Source organism: Rhinolophus ferrumequinum, chromosome 27 (genome assembly GCF_004115265.2).
Source record: "Rhinolophus ferrumequinum isolate MPI-CBG mRhiFer1 chromosome 27, mRhiFer1_v1.p, whole genome shotgun sequence".
NCBI classification, from domain to species: domain Eukaryota; kingdom Metazoa; phylum Chordata; class Mammalia; order Chiroptera; family Rhinolophidae; genus Rhinolophus; species Rhinolophus ferrumequinum.
Window position 1 is genome coordinate 22413086 of NC_046310.1, and position 14488 is coordinate 22427573.

Consider the following 14488-nt stretch of genomic DNA (forward strand, 5'->3'; position numbering starts at 1 on the left):
TGAGGGAGGAGATGGGGCCGCCATGAGGAGGGGGCAGGACGAGCATCCAGGCAGAGGAAAGGGCCTGTGGAAACGGCGGGAGAGGCAGGAGTTGAAGGCTTAGCACTAGAGGGAGGCGGGGAGGGGGGCTTGGGGTGGCTTTAGTGTAGTCAGTCCACGGTGTCTGGAGCAGGAAAACGCAGGCTTTGGAAATAAAATCAGGGGTTCTGTTTTTGTTTATCCATTAAAAAAATACATGAAAACACGTCATTGAAGCTTACTTTCCACATCCCAAATACAATCTTTCCTGAGACGTTCTCAGTCTTCACAACTGCCTAAGCCTGAATGGCAGCTGTAGCCAACCAGTAAATTCGTTTTTCCAGAACCTTGAGTGAAGTCGGTTAGAGCTGGGATGGGGCTGTGGGTACAGAGCCTCTTTCTCCTGGACTCTCCTCCTCATTCTCTGAGCTCTCAGCACATGCCAGATGACCTAATTTGGGCCTCCCGACAACACCTCCACGTAGGTATATTGTGACCTCTTCTACATGTGCGGCACCTGAGACCCAGACTGGGCTAAGTAACTTACCCAAAGTCATGCCACAAGTAAGGGGTACAGCTGAAACTGAGCCTAGACCCTGACCCTAGGTAGTGCCATATGCTAAACCCATAGGCGTACAGCCTGTTTGAGTCAGGACAGCTGATAGGTACAGGAATCATGAGCTAATTATTAGACATGTGCAGAGTGACAGTTTAAATGTTCATTATGGGCAATTCTGAAGCTAGGGAGCATGATCACTATAGTCTCTTGATTCACATGTCACTCGATTTGTTACCCACCCACTTATTTCTGTATTACTTGGAAGGAATTTTTTGCCACTTGGTACAAATTAATGATTTCATCTGTAATAGAGCAATGAACAAGTCCTTGGTGTCCTTGGTAGGACAAATACATTATTTTGTTGATTTAAATTTGGTGCTATCTTTATCCTTTTCTGAACTAATAGGATTTTATGTTTTTTATATTAATTGTCATTTGATGAACAGCACACAAATCTGGTAGGAATATATGGTACATGGCAGATATTTACTATTTGTTGGAATTCATCTTGCTTTGATCTTGTGGTATGGTTTTTTTACCCTTAAAAACTATATTGTCGACTGCTGACTTGCGACACCGGACTTTGAGGAGCGATTTCGAGCATTCAGCTACGCCTCCGGGCCTGCGGCTGCGATGGAGGGAGCTGCAGTACGCCTGTTGCGCGGCCGCGCGCTGCTAAGAAGAAACTTCCCAACTTGTCTGTCCTCTTGGAAAACTCCTCCTCGTGTCCTACAATCTTCCCAGTCAGAAGCTCTACTCAGTATAACAAACGATGGGCTCCCCTGCGCCCCCCTGCAGACATTTACAGATGAGGAGATGATGATAAAAAGCACAGTTAAAAAATTTGCCCAGGAACAAGTTGCTCCTTTGGTTTCAACAATGGATGAAAATTCAAAAATGGATCCATCACTAATACAAGGACTATTTCAACAGGGGTTGATGGCTATTGACCTTGAAACAAAATATGGAGGAACAGGAGCTTCATTTTTTTCCTCTGTCCTAGTGATAGAGGAATTAGCCAAAGTTGATGCATCTGTGGCTTTGATATGTGACATCCAGAACACAGTAATTAATGAGCTGTTTAGAAAACATGGAACAGAAGAACAAAAGGCTACCTATTTGACCAAACTAGCTACAGAAAAAATAGGAAGTTTCTGCCTTTCAGAGGCTGGAGCAGGTAGCGATCCATTTGCTTTGAAGACCAGAGCTGATAAAAAGGGAAATTATTATGTCATCAATGGGTCAAAGATGTGGATTACCAGTGTATGCAGAACTCTTCCTGGTGATGGCTAATGTAGATCCCACCATGGGGTATAAAGGAATCACCTGCTTCATAGTAGATCGCAATACTGAAGGCCTGCACATAGGGAAAGCAGAAAACAAAATGGGGATCAGAGCTTCTTCCACGTGCCCATTAACATTTGAAAATGTCAAGGTTCCGGAAACCAATATCTTGGGACACGTTGGACATGGCTATAAGTACGCTATAGGGAGCCTTAATAAAGGAAGAATAGGAATTGCTGCACAGATGCTGGGAGTGGCTCAAGGATGTTTTGACTACACTATTCCACATCTTAAAGAAAGGATGCAATTTGGCAAAAGAATATTTGACTTCCAAGGTCTTCAACACCAAGTGTCTCAGGTGGCCATCCAGCTGGAAGCTACACGATTGCTAACATACAACGCTGCTAGGCTTTTAGAAGCCGGCAGGCCATTCATAAAAGAAGCATCTATGGCCAAATACTATGCATCAGAGGTTGCAGGACTAACAACTAGTAAGTGTATTGAGTGGATGGGAGGCGTAGGCTACACCAAAGATTACCCTGTGGAAAAATACTTCCGAGATGCAAAGATTGGTACCATCTATGAAGGAACTTCAAATATCCAGCTGAACACCATTGCAAAGCACATCAGTGCAGAATACTGACATCCTCAGGAGTGGGGCCCCTCCCTGATGTCACTGATGTACAATTTCAAACTATTGTGCCTTTGGGGGCCAGTTAAACACCACAGCACTGAAGGAATTTAAGTCCTTAGTTCTGGATCTTGGGATAGACCTTTTCTATTTTATCTTTCCAGTCAGCTCAGCTTAGGCACAGGAAATCATTTTTAAAATTTGAGAAAAAATGCATCCATGTTTTCTCAAACTCTTTTTCTAAAATTCTATATTATTCTAGCTTCAGGGTATATAGGGGTTTCACTCTATCAGAATTTGGAAAAATAGGGGCGGGCCTGGTGGCTCAGGTGGTTGGAGCTCCATGCTTCTAACGCCGAGGTCACCAGTTCGATTCCCACATGGGCCAGTGAGCTGTGCCCTCTACGGCCAAGATTGGGAACAACAGCTCTCCCTGGAGCTGGGCTGCCGTGGACTGCTGAGTGCTGCAGAGGGCTACTGGTGTGCCGCCATGAGCAGCCATGAGCAGCCGGCAGCCAGCGTGAGGGGCCGGCACGAGCTGCGGTGAGCGGCCGACTGACGACTGGTGACCGAGAGCCTCAGCCAGAGGGAGCGCAAGGCTCATAATACCAGCATGGGCCAGGGAGCTGTGTCCTACACAACTGGACTGAGAAGCAACGGCTTGAACCAGAGGGGGCGGAGGGAGGTGGAAGAAGGGGGACAAAATAAAAAAGAATTTGGAAAAATAAAGACATACTAATAGAAAAAAAATAAATAAATAAAAACTATATTGTCATATTGCCACTAAGTGGCAGTAGTGTTTCAGTCACAGCCATTTATTTGGTTCAAGAAAGATCCATGTAATGGAAGTTGTCTCACTCAAAAGTTATATGTCAGTTATACCTCAATTAAAAATAAGAAATTATATCACGTATTTTTTTATTAAAAAATATTCCTATTAAAATAGTTAAATTTATGTTAAATATGAAACAGAAAGCCTTAGAGAGAATTTCTCATTAGGAGCTAACAACGTTAGCTTATTCTAAGTCTTTATCTTATTCACAAACTTTGCCTGTATAAGTTACCTTCATTATCTTAATACAGAGTCTAAAATATTCCTAAAATAGGGGTAGAAGTTGGCACTCTGCTGTTTCAACTGGATGATGAAGTCCTCCTGTCATGTGTGTCTTCCTGTGAGAAAGCATTAGTTTACCTTTTTCTGTAAAGATTCCAGTAAAAACAAGAGATTAACCAAAAGCTCTGCAATGAATTAGCATTGAAAAAACAAAATGCAAAAAAAGCTTTGGCATTTCCGTCGCTAGTCAGAACAAAATCTGGAGAAGTGATTATTTTTTTCTCATTAGTCTCCAAAGGCCTTACGGAAGATGAGAGATTTTAGGAATTGTCTACCAAGATGGGAGATGTCTTGGTAAAAGTAGGGGGAGGTGGTTGGGTTGTAGCTGTAAACCAGGAAGACGTATACGCAAAAGTCAAATGGCAAAGAAAACTTGCTGCAAATGTGGGGTCACACTTCCCATGGCCTGGTGTAGGGTCATTGGGCATCCATGTTCTGCTTCCCAATTTCTGAGTCTTGTGGACCACCTGCACCTTGGACTGAGACAACAGAATCAGTTCTATTTCTCCCCATCATCAACTGTTTGAGGCTGAACCAAGAAAATTGTTCAAGAATTTCCATTATTAAACACTCATTCTTCTTAAATACTTACTGCTTAGTCCTCACTGAAGTAATTGATTTAACTTTGTTTTTAATTTAGGAAGGCTGATGTTACTGTGGATTTTATGCTTCCAAGAAAAACAAGTTTGTCATCTGATAGCAATAAAACATTTTGCATGATTGGCCATTGTTTATCATCCCAAGAAGAGTTTTTGCAATTGGCTGGAAAATGGGACCTGGGAAATTTACTCCTCTTCAATGGTAAATTTTTCCCTTTTAAAGCATTTCCAAATTTTTCTTTCAGGTAACAAGTATTAAACTAAGTAAATTACCCTGGATAAAATATTAATCCCTGTTTCTTTACTTGTGCTTAATAAGTACTGTATTTCCTAGATTCCAAGATGACTTTTAAAATATTTTAACATCTTTATAATCTAGATGTTTCTTATAATTGATATATATATTTAATGTAGAGGTGTACATCTTACCCGATCCCTCCCCCCAAAAGAGATGCTTATTCAATCAACTTTATTTTGTAATCCTGTAAAATGCAGTATTATGACAGGTAAACTTAGAATGGTTGTCTCTTTTATTTATAATTTTAGTATGTCCTATAAAAATACCAAAATTTAGAGAAAAAAAGAAATAATATGATTTAAAAATACATCACTAAACCTGGCATATAACAGCATTCAGACAGTGATTATTGAATAGATGGATGGATGGAAGGAATAAAGATATCAATTCACATTTCATTTTAAAAAGGAATTTACTGAGGCATATTTTCCATTTATTAAAAGAAAAGCAAAACGAAAAACTTTTCTAGCTGAAGGAGCAAATAGAAATTTCATGATTTTATTTTATCAAGAGCTTCATAGTTACCTTTATGTATATTAATTCATCTTCCATTCACAGTTGGCATACATTATTTACTCATTACACCAATTTGGAAACTGAGGCTTTATCAGTTTTATAAGACACAGTGAACACGAAAAGAATCTGGTACAAAGTAATTCTTGGTTTCTTGCTTTTTGTGGAAAATTCTGGTTGGGATATTTTAAATAAGTACCTTTATTTTTCTGCTATCCAGGAGCTAAGATTGGTTCACAGGAGGCCTTTTATCTATACGCTTGTGGACCCAACTTTACATCTATAATGCCGTGTAAATATGGCAAGCCTGTGAATGACTATTCCAAATATATTTCTAAAGAAATCTTGCAATGTGAGCAAATCAGAGAACTTTTTATGACCAAGAAAGATGTGGACACTGGTCTCTTAATTGTAAGTTTTCATTTTATAAGTTTTAACTTTATAGTAACTGTACATATATATGCTTATTGAATGTGTAATGAGCTACAAATTAGGTTTTTAATGTTTCTGTTTTTTGTTTCTCAACATTTTCTTTCCTTAGAATATAGTTTTTTTCTGGGGGGAAAAAATTGAAATACTTTGACCTCCTCAGCATGTGTTTTCAAGTTTCAAATTTTTATCTCCATTTCCTTGAAACCATATTTCTTTATTAAGTATCAGTTTTATTTACTATAGCTTATACCGATTAATCATTTAAGACAAATGTTTATGATATAGTGAAAATATAACACATTAGCCTAAAAAATATTGCTCATTATATTTCCTTTCCATACTTAATAAATGTGAATTTTTATTTATAATATTAGTTTTACTTACATATATTCAGATTTTAGAATATTTATTCTTTAATATCAGTAACAATAGGAATTTTGCTTTCAAAATATTGCTAACTCTGCTTATGTGAGGCTCTGATTGCTTTTTATATATTCTAATATTTTGTTCTAATGTTCAGTTTAGGGACTTGTGAAGGATGTTTTTTATTACAGCAGCTAGAAAACTGAGCCTTCATAGTCTTAGAAGGTCTACTAAAAACTGGTAGATCTGGCCATGAAACTGTTCCTCGTTCTCTTCTTATGAGAGGTACAATGATAGGTCAGAGAGATTTCTTACTGAAGGAGACTACTGTTTGGGAATGTGTTTGTTGTTGTTAATAAGGTGTACATTTCACAATCAAAATAAATTCTATTTTAAAGCTGTAACATTTGACCAAAGTAAAGGAGAAATTCTAGTATAGATACTTATCTGATGTAGATAAAATATAGATAAGTCCTAAGTGGTGGTAAATATAGGGGTATATATGTTGTAAAATACACGTAGTGTAGATACTGATGGAATTGAAAGATCTGATAATAGGCATACTTTCTTTTTCCTCCCTGAGGAGTATTTAAAAATGGGGGTTTGGGATTTTGGCTGTCCAGTACTACTGAGTGGGGGCCAGGGGTGCTGACTGTTCTGCACAGGCAGTGTCACACAGCGAAGAATGGTCCCGCCATTGAGAAAACACGCTTTAGGGAAACGGTTCTCAAACCTGAATGTGCATGTGTCACCAGAGAACTTCAGACGTGGCTCTCTGGGCCAGAGTTTCAGGTTCAGTAGGTCTGAAGTGTGCCCACGAATTTGCCTTTTTAACAGTTTCCCAGGTGATGGCGATGCTGCTCGCGGGGACCCCACACACAGCGAATCTGTGCTTTGGGGAGACCAAGGAGCTCACACAAGTGTTGTTTAAATAATAATTTTAACTCTAGTTTTTGTTAATCCATTTGTTTTCAAGAACCAAAAAATGTCCCTAAGCCTTTTGTTTGGCCTGAAAAGAATATACGTTATATAAGTTGTAAAATTCAACATAAATTATCCCAAATTAAAATTCTATGGGTTTTATGTGAAAATTCTGTTTAGAAAGCAAGATTTTTAAAGCCTGATTTAGTAATTTGGGGGTTTTGAGGTCATGAGTGAGCAGTCAGGCTGAGACAGTGCCCTTGCTGTTGTTCCAGGTAGACGGGCATTTTGTCAGTTTTCTGAGGAAAACCATACAGGTTTCAAAGTTTGTTTTACCTGCATAATCATTTCGATAGACATCACAGTCAGCTTAGTTGGTATGCAGATACGCCTGATGGCATCTGACGAAACTGTCCTCCAATCACGGTGGCTTAAAAATGACCGAAGACCAAGGTCCTGCCAGCTTCTGTGAGAAGACACTGAATGTTCAGTATGTGATTTCCAGAAGCCTGGGCTCCTGCAGTGGTGGCCACTGAGAGCACCTCAAAGTGCATTCTGCATTTTAAATTTACCGTGACTTTCAAGTACAGTCATCCCCCTTACCCGTGGTTTCACTTTCCGGAGTTCAGTTACCCACGGTCAACTGTAGTCCAAAAATATTAAATAGAAAATTCCACAGATAAACAATTCATGAGTTTTGAATTGTGTGACATTCCGAGTAGCATGATGAAATCCCACGTAGTCCCACTCTATCCCGCACAGGACACGAATCACCCCTTTGTCCAGCTTCTCCACACAGCCAATGCTCCCCACCTGTTAGTCACCCAGTAGCCACCTAGGTGATCAGATCTACTATCGCAATACCGCAGTACTTGCGTTCAGTCACCCTGATTATACTGAATAATGGCCCCAAAGCCATTCCCATAACTTCTATTACGGTATATTGTTATAATTGTTATCTTTTATTACTTGTTAATCACTTACTGTGCCTAATTTATACATTAAACTTTATCATAGGTATGCATGTATAGGGCAAAACAGTATATATAGATAGGGTTTGGAACAATCCTTCGTTTCAGGCATCCACTGGGGGTTTGGAACGTATACCCCACGGATATGGAGGGACGACTGGAGTTATTAGAAGCTTGACAGGGAGGCAGAAGCTGACTGAAACTACCCTCTGCAAGGGAGAAATGTTCAAAGTTCTTTCAATTTTAGTTAGGTGTGCTGAGTCTTGGGATTTTATTCTAATAGAAAGAAAGATGTGGTTTGGAGTCGCTTTAAATGAGCAGCCAGCCCATGAGCAAATTCAAAGCCAAAATTTTGAATACATTGATCAAGTGTTCCCATCTCATAGGGTTGTAAAGATTGTTTAATATTTATGTACATATTTATGAACAGTGCCTGGTATGTCACGGGTGTGGTATGAGATTTAGCTATTGTTAGTAGTAAGAGTACGTATAATTTCATGTTTATTCTCAAATGATCAAAACTGGAGTCTTCCAGCCTTGATGTGGTTTATACTGTAAATCACTGCTGAATGAAACCGGTCTTTTCCTTTTGGGGAGCCACCTTGCTTCTCATGTTCATCTTGTTTAATGTAGCCTGTCTTCTTTAATACAAAGAAAAAGATTTTTTGGGTGTATTTTTACCTTGGAATATTTATTTTGCGCTGTGTTTAGTTACTGAAGGAAAATATTTGTGTTTCAGGAAAGCCTTTCGATTGTTTATACAACGTACTGTCCTGCTCAGTACACCATCTATGAACCAGTTATTCGACTTAAAGGTCAAGTGAAAACCCAACTCTCTCAAAGACCCTTCAGCTCCAAAGAAGTTCAGAGCACCTTATTAGAACCTCATCATCTAAGGAACCTCCGGCCTACAGAATGTAAAACTATTCAAGGCATTCTGCACGAGATTGGGGGGACTGGGATATTTGTTTTTCTCTTTGCCAGGGTAAGAATTGTTCGTTATAGTTTTATCTGAAGAGAAATGTTTTCATTATTGATAAATTTTAGGGTTTCTTTTTGATTATAAAACAAAGCCATATACATCAACTATATTAAACTTTTAAGATGAAAAAAAATCACCTATTCAGGGTGTCATCAAGCTTTCTGCCACAGATGGTTCAAATTTCTTTTCATTTTTGAATATTTTAGAAGCTTTCTGTTATCCAGAAATGTAATTAGAACAATTAAATGTTAAATTATAAGATTAAAATTGCCAGAGGAAAAAAAATGTGTGCTGTAGTGATAATATACAAGAAATGTATTCTTTAAAAGAAGGTTTGTGAAACTTGTTTTTCCCTTGAAGCTTCGAGATGTATGGAAAAACACAAAGGTCAACAAATAAGTACAAAAAATAATTTAATTTATTGGAGTTTGAAGTTTTTTTTAAAGCAAAGAAATATAAAAAGTATGACTCATGCTGTGAGTACTATATTAGAATAAATTGTTTAATTTTCTCTTCTGTTTAGTCATTTGAGGGCAGGGACAGTATCTTTCCTGATATAGTCAGGCAGTCAGTAAGTGTATACTGACTGTTTCAGGGATGGCTGAGATCCGAAAGAGGGCATACAAGTGCTCTTACTTCAGTACAAACCATCTCTACTTCCTGGGGGTTCATGTCCTTGGTCCACTAAAGCAGCCCTGAAGATTATCTTTCATCTTCAGAATCGTATCCCTAAGTATAACTTCTGCAGCATTATCAAATCTTCACAGTCTCCTGCCTGTGGCATTCTTTCTTTAATGTAATCATTTTTGACTAATTTTGCAATAAGGGACAACAAATCAGTGTTTATTGTTATTGTATCGTTACTGTTCCTATAAATATTTTGTTAGAATTTGGCTCACCACACTGCCTTTTCCTCCTCTTCCTTTTTCGAAACTTTTTTTCAAACTGTTTCACTTTTTTTTTTTTTTTTAATTTTTATTGGGGAACAGTGTGTTTTTCCAGGGCCCATCAGCTCCAAGTCAAGTTGTTGTCCTTCAATCCAGTTGTGGAGGGTGCAGCTCAGCTCCAAGTCCAGTCGCAGTTTTCAATCTTAGTTGCAGGGGGTGCAGCCCACTATCCCATGTGGGAATTGAACCGGCAACCTTATTATTGAGAGCTCGGAACTCTAACCAACTGAGCCATCTGCCCTCAAACCTTTTTTTTTTTTTTTTGCATTGAGTATCTAGTTGAATAGATTTTAGTGGTTTAAATGAGAGGATCTTTGTTTAACTCCTGATCAACATTTTGTCATGTACTTTTATAGCTTTGTATAATTTCAAAACATACACCCTTAGTTTTTCTTCTTTCAAGTTATTGAATATAAATTTGTTATGATTACTGTTACACAGTGACTAGATCCTAGAGAAAATGGTTAATTTTTTTATCTTACATACATGTAAGACTTTGAAAGTATGCTTTCACCTTTAAAACTTAGAAACCTGTTCAGTATCCTTCCTCCTCCCCTATAAAAATAGTCAGTCTCCTTAAAATCCTTGCATGCATAACCCAGCTTCTGCGCCTAATACCATCCAGCCATAGAGGCAACCTGCAGCGTCCTAGATGAACCGTGAACTTTCAGTTGCAGACCTTTACACTTCTCCTGACTGTCTCCTGCCCGGCTGCCCGCCTATCCCTACGTCTAGGATTTTGCTCTTCCCAGGCCATCTTCCCCCGGAGCAGGCTTCCGACCTGGCGAGTGGGGTCAGATGTAGTTTCTGTGCCCCCAGTGAGGGCATTTGGTGTCTCATTCTTCTTTGCCTTTTATCATGACAATAAGGGGTGTTTCTCACATATAGTAGTTGTGCAAAAGTGTTGGTTGCTTTGCAGTGCGAGGCCTAGTCCATGGTTTTGTACATATATCTTCTCTTCTGACTAGACAGGAGGCCCACTGGATACAAGTATCGTGCCTCTTACTCCTTTTTCTTTCTCAGCGCAAACGCAGAGGCTATTTGTTGATTGACTCATTATCAAATATTTGAGGCATTTTGCTGACATTTCAGATCACTAATAAAATGCTACTGACTTCTACAGTTATTGATGTTATTTTAGTTCATTTATGATATTTTTAAGAGACTACAGAACATGGAATTTATGTCTCCTAATTTTGTTTATTTATAATTCTTAAATTACAAAGAAAGTGTGAGCAATAAAAAATAAGCTTTCAAATGAAACGGATGGATTGATATTACATAATGGTACATAATCACACGTTAAATTTGTACTCTCAAGAAATTAGAAAATTATATCCACTTTTTTTAGGTTGTGGAGCTCAGTAGCTGTGAAGAAACTCAAGCATTAGCACTGAGAGTTATACTCTCATTAATTAAATACAATCAACAGAGAATGCATGAATTAGAAAATTGTAATGGGCTTTCCATGATTCATCAGGTATTGATCAAACAAAAATGCACCGTGGGCTTTCACATTTTGAAGGTACGTCCTCATAACATTTATTGTCATAGTTTCATACAGTGATACTTCTCTCTTCATTAAAGTCGTCCAGTAATAGATTTGTGTTTGTTCTTCCTGAAGAAAATGAAGGAATCACAGTAGTGTAAATTTAGTGAAACTAAGGTACTCTCCTGGTTCCCCCCACCATCATTTAAATAATTACATTTTGATTTTCTTTAAAGCATTTCAGGAGAGTAAGAGGAGAAAAAAAATAAACCCGTAGAATTGGGGTCAGGATGAGCCCAGAGATGTCTCCTAGGCTGGCCCCTCACCCTGTACATGTTGGAATTGAGATCCTCAGAGGCACTGTTGTTTGTTTCAGCTCCCACTTCAGGAAGAGAACCCAGTGCTTTGCCATTTCCACGCGGTCATGCTGCTATAGAGTTAGCTTTTTAAAGACATACTCGTTTTTATTACGATCCAGCTGTCAGTGTATATTTAAATACCTTTCTGGCTGAAAGCGATTGGTAACATTGTGAAAGTATTTCTCTCGGAGGGTACTACTCCTGAGGCAAAAATGACGCCTCTGTCGACTTGTGTGCCTCCTCCACCTCACTCTTCACACTGTTGAGGTCTATATACTGGTGGCACGAGTCCTTACCACTTTTGGGGGAAAAGTTGTACAGCCTAAAAGATCTGTTGAATTTAAAAAATAAAAATAGAGTGTGGTTTAATTTGCCCCATGTTTGAAACTGAGTAATCGTATACAAACATTTGAAAGTTTGTGTTTTTCTAATTATTTGAATTGTTTTGCAAAACAAGTGAAATTTTGACTTATTCATCAGTTTTCCTTTGAATTTAATGTTATGATTGCTAAGATGGAAAGTTTACTGTTTTCTGTTGAACTTTGGGATTAATCGATTATTAATGCATCTTGTGTTAATGCTAATTTTCCATAGACCCTTCTTGAAGGTTGCTGTGGTGACGATATTCTTCTTATCAATGAGAATGGAGAGTTTCAGTTGGATGTGGAGTCTAATGCCATAATCCAAGATGTTAAGCTGCTCGAGGAGCTTTTGCTTGACTGGAAGATATGGAATAAAGCAGAGGCATGTACTTTTTTTTAATGGTAAAAAAAACACATGACGCCAATTTACCCTCTTAACGATTTTGAAGCGTGCGGGACAGCCGTGACTATATACACTGTTGTACAGCAGACCTCTGAACTGCTTCATGCTGCTTGACTGAAACTGTCCCCATTGAACAGCAACTCCCCGTCTCCCCTCCCCCAGGCCCTGGCAACCACCATTCTACTTTCTGTGTCTGTGAGTTTGATTAGTTCAGATACACCATTTAAATGGAATCATTCAGTATTTGTCTTTTTGTGATTGGCTTGTCTCACTTAGCGTTATGTCCTCAGGGTTCATCTATATTGTAGCGTATGACAAGATTTCTTTCTTTTTGAAGACGGAGTAAAGACTTGCATGTATAGAACACATTTTCTTTATCCATTTATCTGTTGATGGACATTTAGTTTGCTTCCACTTCTTGGATACTGTGAATAATGCTGCAATGAGTATGGGAGTGCAAATGTCTCTTCAAGATCCTGTTTTCAAGTCTTTTGAATACAAATACCCAGAAGTAGGATTTCTGAATCATGTAGTGGTTCTATTTTTCATTTTTTTGAGTGATCTCCATACTATTTTCCGTAAGAGCTGCAGCATTTTACAATGCCACCAACAGTGTGCAGGGGTTTCAGTTTCTCCGCATCCTGGCCCACAATTGTTCTTCTCTGGTTTTTTGGTAGTGGCCATTCTGTTGGTTGTGATGTGATGTCTCATTGTGGTTTGACTTGCATTTCCCTGATGATGAGTGATGATGGGCATCTTTTCGTGTACCTGTTGGCCATCTGTATGTCTTCTTTGTAGAGATGTCCATTCAAGTCCTTTGCCCAGTTTTTGATTGCATTATTGGATTTTTGGGTTATTGAGTTGTAGGAGCTCTTTATATATTCTGGATATTAATGTATTATCTGATATATAGTTTGCTGATATTTTCTCCCATTCCCAGGTTGCCTTTTTACTCTGTCGATTGTTTCCTTTGCTGCACAGAGAGGCCTATACTTTTAAATATTCGTCTAATCATTCATCTGGAGAACAGAATAAATTATTTTCTCTGCAGGGTTTTGAGCAGCCATGAGTAATGCTGAACTGGAGGGTCAGAATCAGAACTTGGGCTGTCTGGGAATAGCAAGAGAACATGGGGCTCATTTGAGTCAATTGGAGACATGCATTTATCATAAACTCTGAAGGGGACCCTGCTAAGAGTCTGGGAAGTCAGGTCAAGGAGAGGGAAATGGACACACTCCTGAGTAGGGGAGCTAGGTTGCCCAGGAGGCAGGGAGCTGTATCAGGGTATGCTGGCAAGGCTGTGCAGTCTTCTTCCTCATAGGCATAAGCCTGAGGAGCATGGTTTTCTCTTAGGTCTGGGCACAGCATCTCAACACTAGATGGATGGGCTGCACAAGGACTCAGCCAGGGAATGAATATAGGGCTGTTTCCTTTCTGCCCTGGTTTTAAACAGTCTTCATAATACACACTCATCCAGACTGCTTAGTTCTAGTGTAGATTATAGAGTTATTTAGACTATAAAAACAGTCTCATCAAACACAAAGACCGATTCAAAGTGAATTCATACCTTTAGAATTTTTAAAAAAATTGGTTATTCCCAAATTTGACAATAGTCCCCCCAAATTTATTCATTACCAGTAATGACTTGTGAATCCGAAACTTTTCTAATTTTATCATTAATAAAAATAAATTTTGACCAAACATGCTAAAGGAAAGATGGAATTAATTTTCTATTCTTTCTTTAGGAAATTATTTTACAAAATTACTGTTGTATGAGGAGGCAATCAAATACTATGCTGCCACAACACATGGGGAAAGTATTATGGAGCTGTGGCAAGCAGCTAACCTCACTATTGCTTTTTCTGGATTTTATGGCATTTGTCAGTTTTTAAAATTTTGTAATTTGTTGTGATTTCTTGTCTCATTCTGAATAAATATTTTCAGAATTTAAAAAACTCCATATATATGTATGCACAAAGATATGTGCAATGTTGCAAGGAGAGAAAGCAAATGAACATACTGATAGCATGTGTCACAAACTGGATCAAAGGCAGTATAAATCTAGACATACAATAAAGAATTGGTAGATTGGAAGATTGAAACTAATAAATGTTACACAATTGTTTTAGTATTTCAAAGGAGGATGCTAATTTGTGGTTGTTTGATTAAAAAAACCAAAAAATTTTATTGAATTCAAAAGTGATACAAATACTTCTATGGTTTTTTTCCCTAATTGTTTTTTA

The 14488-nt window shown here is 38.3% G+C and overlaps 2 protein-coding genes across 4 annotated transcripts in view; both read left to right on the forward strand.

Moving 5' to 3' along the window:
- LYST (lysosomal trafficking regulator) overlaps positions 1-14488 on the forward strand; it is a 170705-nt gene that overhangs the window by 72197 nt on the left and 84020 nt on the right. For all 3 annotated transcript variants that reach the window (XM_033099812.1, XM_033099811.1, XM_033099813.1), the window contains exons 15-19: positions 4247-4407; positions 5237-5427; positions 8443-8688; positions 10984-11157; positions 12075-12224. In XM_033099812.1, the coding sequence (XP_032955703.1) occupies positions 4247-4407; positions 5237-5427; positions 8443-8688; positions 10984-11157; positions 12075-12224 (922 nt within the window). The remainder of the gene's footprint in view (positions 1-4246; positions 4408-5236; positions 5428-8442; positions 8689-10983; positions 11158-12074; positions 12225-14488) is intronic.
- LOC117018663 (short/branched chain specific acyl-CoA dehydrogenase, mitochondrial-like) lies at positions 1160-3188 on the forward strand. The gene is given in 2 exon segments (XM_033099814.1): positions 1160-1839; positions 1841-3188. Coding segments are annotated over 2 exon segments (1293 nt in total). The 5' UTR covers positions 1160-1210; the 3' UTR covers positions 2505-3188.